The 9296-nt window shown below is 41.0% G+C and overlaps 2 protein-coding genes across 4 annotated transcripts in view; one reads left to right on the top strand and one right to left on the bottom strand.

The window, feature by feature from the left end:
* Positions 1–2105: 2105 nt before the first annotated feature.
* LOC119746031 (protein fem-1 homolog B-like) lies at positions 2106–4533 on the top strand. Its single transcript, XM_038222787.1, has one exon. The coding sequence runs from the start codon at positions 2249–2251 to the stop codon at positions 4223–4225; it is 1977 nt and encodes a 658-aa protein (XP_038078715.1). The 5' UTR covers positions 2106–2248; the 3' UTR covers positions 4226–4533.
* Positions 4534–5938: 1405 nt separating this feature from the next.
* The window catches only part of LOC119745292 (phosphopantothenoylcysteine decarboxylase-like), a 64702-nt gene continuing 61344 nt past the window's right edge, over positions 5939–9296 (bottom strand). For all 3 annotated transcript variants that reach the window (XM_038221546.1, XM_038221544.1, XM_038221545.1), the window contains exon 6: positions 5939–8080. In XM_038221546.1, coding sequence (XP_038077474.1) covers positions 8016–8080 — 65 coding nt within the window. In that variant the 3' untranslated portion in view covers positions 5939–8015. The remainder of the gene's footprint in view (positions 8081–9296) is intronic.

The raw sequence follows: 9296 nt of genomic DNA, 5'->3' as shown, positions 1-9296 counted from the left end.
GGTTCATTTTTTGGGGGAGGGGGGCACACTGCATGTAGTTCCAGAAGTAGGCATTAAGTGTCATAATTCTTGATTCTTGGGAAATCTTGGGAATTTTACTACGCACGTGCGCGTACGTATAACTACGAGCGCGAGCACACTTTCTTAAACCATGTACCTTCAATTAGAATTGTTTTCTCTCGAATGACACCATTTCAGCAGGAATAATGGGTCGCAAAACTAGCATTTGCTTTTACTACCTATTTTTAATTATTTATATTACTTTCATTTGTATGAATAAAAATGAAGCAACTTGCTTTTACTGGAGAGCACTTGCTGAAAGCTAAAAGCATTTACTTTTTACTTAAAATTCAGTGCGGCATAGAGTGACTAAGGAGAAATTTTATCCAACGGCACCTGGCCTGGGGACTGAACAAAAAGAAAGCAGGATTTTAGTTTATATTAGGTCACCGATCTTTGCAAACTTTATTTCTTTAATATTTCAATAAACAAAACTCTGTGTGTATTAAATGTTGGTTTGATTTTACCCACTTACGTTTGTGATTTTCATGCAATTTGTGACGTCTACAGGACACTGTGGACCTTCACAATGTTCATGAATGATGAAAGTTTACTTCCCGTATTCTGCAACTGGCGAAAAGTGTTATCAGTATGGATTTGAGAATCAAATGTATATACATGTACGTGTAAACCCTACGTGTGTGTGGCAGCAGGCTTACACACAAAAGATAAAAGATACCCTATTGTTGACAATCATTCGTCCATGAAAAAAATCCAACAGTAAGACCAAAAAAAAAAAAAAAATCGGTCTCTGGTCAGACCGAAGTTCCGAAATTGATGCGGCGACGCGGTTCTATTTTTTTTTTTTTTGGTTTTTTTTTTTCAAGCTTGAATTGTACAGACAAGGTGGGTAATATTTTGCTTTTTTGTGTCCTCATTATACATTGGTGTCCTCCATAATTTGCCTTGGTGCCCTTTATCATTTGCCTTGGTGCAATTTCCCCATTCCTTGGTGCTCCTTGGTACAAAAATTTGAGGAGGTGCGGCAATAGAGGGCGCTGTTGTAGCTTCCGTGTTAATTTGAAGAAAAAAAAAAGGTTGACGCGCATGATTAAAATCGACGCACGCGCTGACCTGAGACCGAGTATTTTTTTGTTTTGGCCTAAGAAGCATTTGCTACCTTTTGTCTAGTAAATGACGAACAGTAAAGGAAAACTTTTATTCATCGGAATCAAGCATTTGCTTTTACTTATGCTTATACTCCAAAGTAAATCTTATCGCTTGGCTTCCTATAGCATTTGCTAGTTTTTATACATACGACCCCAATGTCACAGGGTATTTTTTACCAGTCCTTTCTTCACTTTGAGCCAGCATTTTTTCGTAAAAATCGGTTCAACATTTTGGGCAATTAGGCATTATGGGTGCACACCGGTAAATCGATCCGCCAAGCTCATGAATAAAAGTTATACCCTCAAAATATTCTATATTAGAGAGTTCTGAGCGCCGTAAAATTGGGGAATTGAAGAGATATGGTAATGAACCTCTGGCCCGGACTTGGGGCTTCCAATTCTGAGCATTTTGGATGCTATTGGGCTCGAAAGTGCTATTTTGCCATGTTGTGGAGGGATCGTTTTTCAAGATGGCTACTTTTCCGCTTTGCGGAAAATAGGGGTCGTCTTCTTTGGGTGAAAATATCTCGAAAAGTCAATGGTCAACCCACCAAAAATTGAAAAGAAAACGAAAGATGACATGTTGATTATCATTTTTCTGTGCAGCTTGAATACCTGTGAGAGTTTTGAGTATTTTTAAAAGAATTTTGAAGTATGGGCATTTAGCACTAGTGTCTATGGGAGTTTACTTGCAGGTATGCATCCTTATGTCCCGACGCAGCAGCAGAACACATGCGTTACATCTATGGTAATACATTGGTATGTGGCTTCAGCCGGTTCCATAGGTGCATGTGTAATTACCAGCCGTAGCCATAATAGCCGTAACCAATAAGAAGTGCGAAAGTGCATGTGAAAATACTGACGTCTAGGAACCAAACCAGCTGGTAGCCAAAGTACACGCTAGTCTGGTTCCCTGACTCGACAATTCCCTGCACGTTATTGAACCAAGAAAACACATTGACAGTGATTGACACCAGTTAAACGTGTCACCACGACAACTTGTCGGCCGGCCGGCCGGCTAGCCGGCTACTGACTAAAAACTTGCATTCGGAAATGTATGTAAACGACTACGAACGCCGATGACAACTTGGCCGAAATCGCCACAGAAAATGACAATTTATTCAGCCATACCGCCGCCCCTACAGGAACCACAACTACGGAATCTCAGCACGCTAAGTTGGCGAGTATTCCAGGCCGCCAAAAACGGTAAGCCCATTACTTTGGGGGCGTTGCTGCACGATAAGTCGCCGTCCATCATCAACCTGGTGTTGTCTGAATCGGTCGAGAGCGATGACTACCGATGCACTGCCCTTGTCGCCGCAGCCAGAAATGGACACAACACGGTGGTCAAACTTTTGCTTGACCAGTATGGCGTTGATACTGAACAGACAGGGACAGTCAAGTTCAATGGTTACGTCATCGATGGCGCCACAGCGCTGTGGAGCGCTGCGGGGGCGGGCTATTTTGAGGTCGTCAAAACATTGGTGGATCACAATGCCGATGTCAACCACGCAACAGTGTCGGACTCCACTCCGTTGAGGGCAGCATGCTATGATGGGAGGCTGGACGTGGTCAAGTGCTTGGTGCAAAATAAAGCTGACATCCACAAGCCAAACAAGTACGGAAACACGTGCCTAATGATTGCAAGTTACAAGGGACACGGTGACGTTGTGGAGTACTTACTGACTAACGGAGGCGATGTGAATGCGCAGGCTAACTGCGGTGCCACGGCGATGCACTTCACGGCTGAATGCGGCAGGCTGGAGATTGTGAAACTCTTGGTCAGGCACAATGCCAAGATGCTCACAAATGAACACGGGCTTGCACCCCTCATGGTCGCCTGTGACAATGGCATGGCTGAGGTTGCAGAATTTCTGATGTCATTACCAAAGGTGACTAAAATGGAAAAAATCCAGGCTTTGGAATTGCTTGGCGCATCCTTTGCAAATGACAAGGAGCACTATGACATTGCCAAGACGTACCACTATTTCTACTTGGCCATGCTGCACAGACACATGGATTCCGAGGATGTCATCGTCAAAGAGATGTGCGAACCATCCCCTGCGTACAGCAATCACCGAGAATGTGTTACCCTACAGGAGCTGAAGGACATCAAAGGGGAAGACTTTGCACTCCAGATGCAAGCGTTGATCATCCGAGAACGTATCCTGGGGCAGCAGAATCCTGACTTGCTGCATCCGATCATCTTCCGAGGGGCAGTGTGTGCAGACAGCATGCAGTTCAGTCACTGCATCTCCTTGTGGATGCATGCCATGGATGTCCGGCATCGCCTCAACCGCTCCATCCAAAAGGACCTCCTACGCTTCGCTCAAGTCTTCTCACAGATGCTTCACATTGGAGATGACGTACCCTTCCAGGACATCTACCACATTCTCGCTGTGGCCATCCTGGAGATTGAGAGCTGGCAGGCCAAGCTGAAATCAACCCAGGATCAGTCAGATAGGAAGTCCCTACAGAGCGTCCTCGAAGCCGACATTCTCACCACGCTGTACGTTCTGATGGTCATGATGAACAAGCAAGTCAACAAAACAAAAAACCAGGAATACCAGTTCAAGAAGCTGGTATACCGATTGGTTTCGCTCAACCCAAGGACTGCGAATGGATGCACACCCCTGCATATGGCCGTCAACCAACTCACTCTGGTGGACGATTTCCACACAAACAACATCTGCTACTTCCCAAGCTACAAACTCGTGGAGCTGTTGCTGGAGTGTGGCGCAGACCCCAATGCCTCCGACAATTTTGGGGACACACCCCTGCATGTCGTTGTTCAGTACAACAAACCTATCAGCGATTTTACGACCTTACATTCCATCATTGTACTCATGGCGAGCAGGGGCTGCCATCTGGACCAGACGAATAACGAAGGAAAAACTGCATGTGATATATCCACCACGAATGTGGCAGAAATTATCCTCATTGCCCTAATGAAACCATCTCTAAAGTGCAGTGCAGCTAGGACCATTAAGAGGCACGACATAAAGTACAAAGGGCTTGTTCCACAGACTCTAGAGAGCTTTATAGAGATGCATTGACCTGACCGTGTGTGTTTTTTACCTTCAAAAATCTTAACAAATCAACACTTCATTTGGTGTTAAAAACATTGTCATGACAAAATTATACATGCACTTGTACTGGTTCTTTCCTCGGTGATTCCATTTATTAGTGTATTTAAATGAAAGAATTTCAGTACAAGAAGTTCATCAAAAATTGCAGTCTGAAAAGTCTGAAACCTACCTGTGTTATATGCAGCCTTTCATGTGGAATTCCTATAATAAATGCACGAAATGGGCGTGAGATTTATAGCCAGTAAAAAGACAAATCTATTTTGATGTCCAATTGTTGATGCAATGCCTAAAGTACATTATTGAAAAGACTCCAATTAATCCACACATGAATTCTGTTCATGTATCAGTCAAGCGCATCAGTCACATTGATGTCTGATTTTACAATAGATGGATTGCATTCAGCAGCCATCTTGGGGGTTTGTCATGTTTGTGTAAATGTGAATTCAATTCAATAACAATGACAGCGCAAGTGGTGTACTGGTGCCTATCCCCTGTTGAACAAAAGCACACACCTCAAAGATGGCTGCAGTGCAAACGATCTATCCGGTTCGTTAGTAAAAACGTCATACACCAACTGTACACGCGCGCGCACCACTGATTACGAGCGCCTATTGGATAAACACTCAAGTTGCGTTAACTTCCGGTTCTATTCGTGCTATGCTACACCATGTGAAGTACGCATGGTTAAGTTGAGATGACGTCACACTAACGAACTGGATACATGTATGGTGGTATCCTGAATGTAACCGAGTTGGTATAAAGCAAAGTCCATGGAAACGGTTCTCTTTTAGAACCAATTGGAACTGGGTACAGCCTGAACCATCCAATCTTATATCGAGCATGAAAGTTCGTTTACTTAAAGCTATAGTCCATCATTTGTAGTTAGTGCATTTTGTTCGTTTGAAGCAACAAAAGTGATCAAAATCTAATGAAGGATACTGAACAACTTACTTGATGAAGTTTCAGCTCAGCTTCAGCTTCATATTCCGAGAAAAACCAGCATTCTAGGATCTCAATTTAAAATCAAAAGTTGCTAAATCATGTTTCGAATTGTTTTGAATTGCAGCTTTACGCGATGTCGCGCACTGATCCGACGAATTATAGCAACCGCGCACCTGTGCGTCGTTCCAATGCTTGTGCGCGCTGCGACGAATAACAAAACGAACAACTAATTTAAATTTTCCTACGGTGCTTCTTAAGAATCACCGTTGGAAATGCCTTCTTTCGTTGATTTCTTCAAAATGAGAGTTGGCCAGAAAGGATAATTTCACAGGGAGTTTAGTCCCCTTACTATCTTTCAACCAGTATGTTTTTCAACAATAATTACGCCAGTTACTTTTTTGGATAGCTGCAAATGATGGACTTGGGCTTTAATCTAATCTTATACTTTATATTATTTCAAAGCTGCCTAATGATCCCTCTGTCACCAGAGAAAAAAAAACCTCACCAATGTGTGTACTCAGCTCGGCAACCTGCCATGTATGTGATTTTTATTAACTCTAACTCTCTAGGATGACTACCAGGAACCTTCCTCATCCTTGCAAATTCCAACACCCTGTGCTATTAAACTGTGCACTCAGCTGGACTCCACCAAACCCTTGCGTTGGAGTTTGGCTTGTTGGGGATTGTTAGGTTTGGGCATTTCGTTTTTGTGATCCAACTCTTGCCCTTCCCCCCCCCCCCCCCAAATACATGTAGTGAATTTTCAAGCATACTCATTTATATATTATAATATAAGCAAAAATTTCAATAGAATTATGTTTTTTTTTAAATTTATTTTGCACAGAGTTAATGCACTGATTGATTGAACTAAACAAAGCAAAACAATTAAAAATGTTATTCGATATTTTTAATACATTGCTAAGAGACACTTTTACTGTCAACATTGGTGGCATGTCAATGCAGATTTTCTTCCCTATTTTCATGCATCAAATTGTGGAATAAGAATCATGTTGTAAAATAAACAAAATGTGGTTTACAATTTGCATGAAGCAGAAAGTGAAGTTGTACCATTTGTCTCACAAAAGAAATCCCAAAGTTTTTATATGTTATGTACGAATGAACTTTACATAACTTTGAAATACAAAGCTGCATTAGAACCACATGTAACCCTAACGCAGTGGGTCGCTTCCCGAATACTCAAAAATCAAACACTACCCAGTATGTGACAAACAAAACACAGAATAGAAATAGAAACTCGGCTGTAAAATAGCGACTCCTGTAAAATACCTTCAGCAAGGTTAAGATATTTTTGGGTGGTTCGGGTTCAAAGAGGATAGCACAAAATTAATTTTAACTTTGAACCGGCTGTTATGAAGAATCTCTCTTCAGATGAAATCTTTATGTACACTCAATATGAAACCATGTGCTGGGTTGAAGCTGTATTCTAAGCTATAAACAAGGGCTCACTTCATATCAGTCAAATAAATGAATAATACATTTTGTACATGTTGACAACAAATTCTTGTACTTGCATTTAATTTAAACAAATACATTTTATCCGTTTAAACATGTGAAGTGACAAAATGAATTAAAGTCAGTACTGCACTGGTATTATTCAACTGAAATATTCCTATTGAGTGTAAACTTACTTGAGAATATCTTTGACTACCACCAATCTAAATGTGGCCTTAACCCTGCTATGCAAACATATACATGTATTGTGCCAAGATGTCATTTCAGTTAAAATCAATCAAGTGACTGTTTTCAACAGTTCAGAGCTCCCAGCCTACTTAAAACAGGATTAGCTGGCTGTGACTGTTTATGTAACAGTAACTTGATGCAGCTGTGCTTTGACTGTTGGTGATTGATAACACAGCTATGCCACTCCGATTCCTGCTTTTGTCAGTTGACTGAATGGGGGGGGGGGGGACATTTCATAGGCGCATTATCAGAATAGAGTCATTTCACTGACTTGCATTGTTTCTATCAATAGTTTAACGGTGACAAAGTATGAATTGGTGATAAATCCAGTTTGCTAACAAACAAGCCAAGGCATTAAATGAAAATGAAAAGCGAAGGAAAATTGTAAGGTGAAGATTTTTCTATTTACAGCTTTCTACTTTTGTAATAAAATGTACTCGGCATTTTATTTGTGACAAAATACATGGACATAGCCCACAGCCACGTGCGCGATCAAAAAGGTTTTTTTTTAAATTTGAAAACTGTCCACATGTCTCAATGGTGCCTACAATCCCGGCCAAAATGGTTGGGACACTTTTTGAGCCCGCCACAGTCACCCACTCCCCCGGTCAATGTTGTTCTCTCCAGCTGATGGAGCACACACCGCGCAATGAGAGACAACATTGAACGGGGGCCGGGGGGCCCAGCAAGATTTGGCCAGGATTGTAAAGGTACATGTACAGGTGCATGTCGATAATTTTCAGTGCACAAAACTGCCCAAGCTTTAATGTTCATGTAGTTTGACTCTTGCGAGTATTAGACACTCTCTTGCAGAGGGTCAATGCTGGTCTTCACTTCGGTCAGCTGGTCCTTTTCTGAGGCCTGCTGAGGTCATCAAAGCTGTCCTCACTGACTTCACCTACATTCACCTCAGGCTGGATTGTCACAACACTGTCATCTGCTAAGCCCAGATCATATTTGCTCAGGCCAACGTGGGTTACCAGTCAAAATGTCCCGTGATATGTACATTGCTTGTGGCTGGCTCCCCGCTGATTTCTGCTTAAATAGCATGACAATTTGCTCAGCCAAGATTTCTGCTGATGAGATCCATAAAATTGGAACCAGCAGGGTTGGGCTACCTGTTCAGAGCATCGAGGACAGCAGTCACAATGGTGGGAACTTCTGCCATGGCCCCTGCACCTGCCAAAAAAAAAATATATATAAAATTGTAATAATAATTGTTCTCTCGGGTGGGACTTGAACCCACGACCTCCTGCTTTCTAGTGCAGACGTCTTACCACTTGACCACCGAGCTAACGGGATCGGTTGGCTGGTTCAAATCTGATGTACATAGCAGCGGGTACTGCATTAACTATTCATAATATGGAATTTTGCACCAGGGGATGTAAATAAAATTAGCGTTTGCCCTTCACCGACGTTTAAACACTAGTGCAAAATTCCATATTATGAATAATTATTCTGTTAAAGTTAAAATGCAATTCCTTGCTTTGTACTGGCTATAACTCATTTCATCACAAATAATCAAGAATACAGGAAAACAAAAACTGAATTTGTGGAATCCAGGTAAAATGAATGTGAACCAAACTTGATCAAGAGTATAAGTATTAACATTGAAAATGAAACGATTGAAATTAATAAGTTGATGAAAATTGTCTAGATAGTAAAAAGCTATCCTCAAACAACTACATGTTTAGTTTCTTGATAGGAACGACGTTCATACCAGTATTTTAAGTAACAAAATGAGCTTCTTTCAAGGTTGCAAACACAACCTAGAGGGCTAGATACAAGTGCAGAAAATGGCAACCTCTGGAAACTAAATGCCGCCCTCTGTTGGTGATGCTGCAACACTTCCAATATTTCTGATAGCGCAAAAGCGCAATAAAGTAATGCTTGTGTGTTTGTACAGTACATGATTGATTTTTGTCACTATGACACCACTCCTACAAAATTGGGATATCCTGTTCTTGTGAATGTACGTGTGCATGAATAAAACTATTCTTTCCAATATTAAATTGGGAACAAATATTGCAATATATTATATTCAGTATAAAGCTCCCTTCAATATCCAACAAAGAAATAGCTTGGTTTCTTTAAATAAAATTATTGATTTATTGATTTTTCTATCTTGACTGCTATGATAGATGATGTTGACCAAAATATTTTTCTATTGATCTATTTTTGATCAATTTTCCTGCTCATTTTCTAAAATTTGCATTGGCGAGCCAAAAAAATGTCATGTACAAAATCGTACATCATTTATTAATTACTGCATTTTACATACTGCACATGTACTCTCATTACTACACGTATTTCAGATTACATCAATATTTCATCCTGGCCAAATAGGAAAATGTAATGTACACTGGTGTATAGCATTACTTAACTATGGCATTTT

Source organism: Patiria miniata, unplaced genomic scaffold (genome assembly GCF_015706575.1).
Source record: "Patiria miniata isolate m_02_andy unplaced genomic scaffold, ASM1570657v1 HiC_scaffold_7, whole genome shotgun sequence".
Lineage (NCBI taxonomy): Eukaryota > Metazoa > Echinodermata > Asteroidea > Valvatida > Asterinidae > Patiria > Patiria miniata.
This window is presented reverse-complemented; position numbering and strand designations above follow the sequence as displayed.

Excerpts from the sequence above, each read along its gene's own strand:
- LOC119746031 (XM_038222787.1), top strand. The coding sequence starts at position 2,249 with ATGACAACTTGGCCGAAATCGCCACAGAAAATGACAATTTATTCAGCC.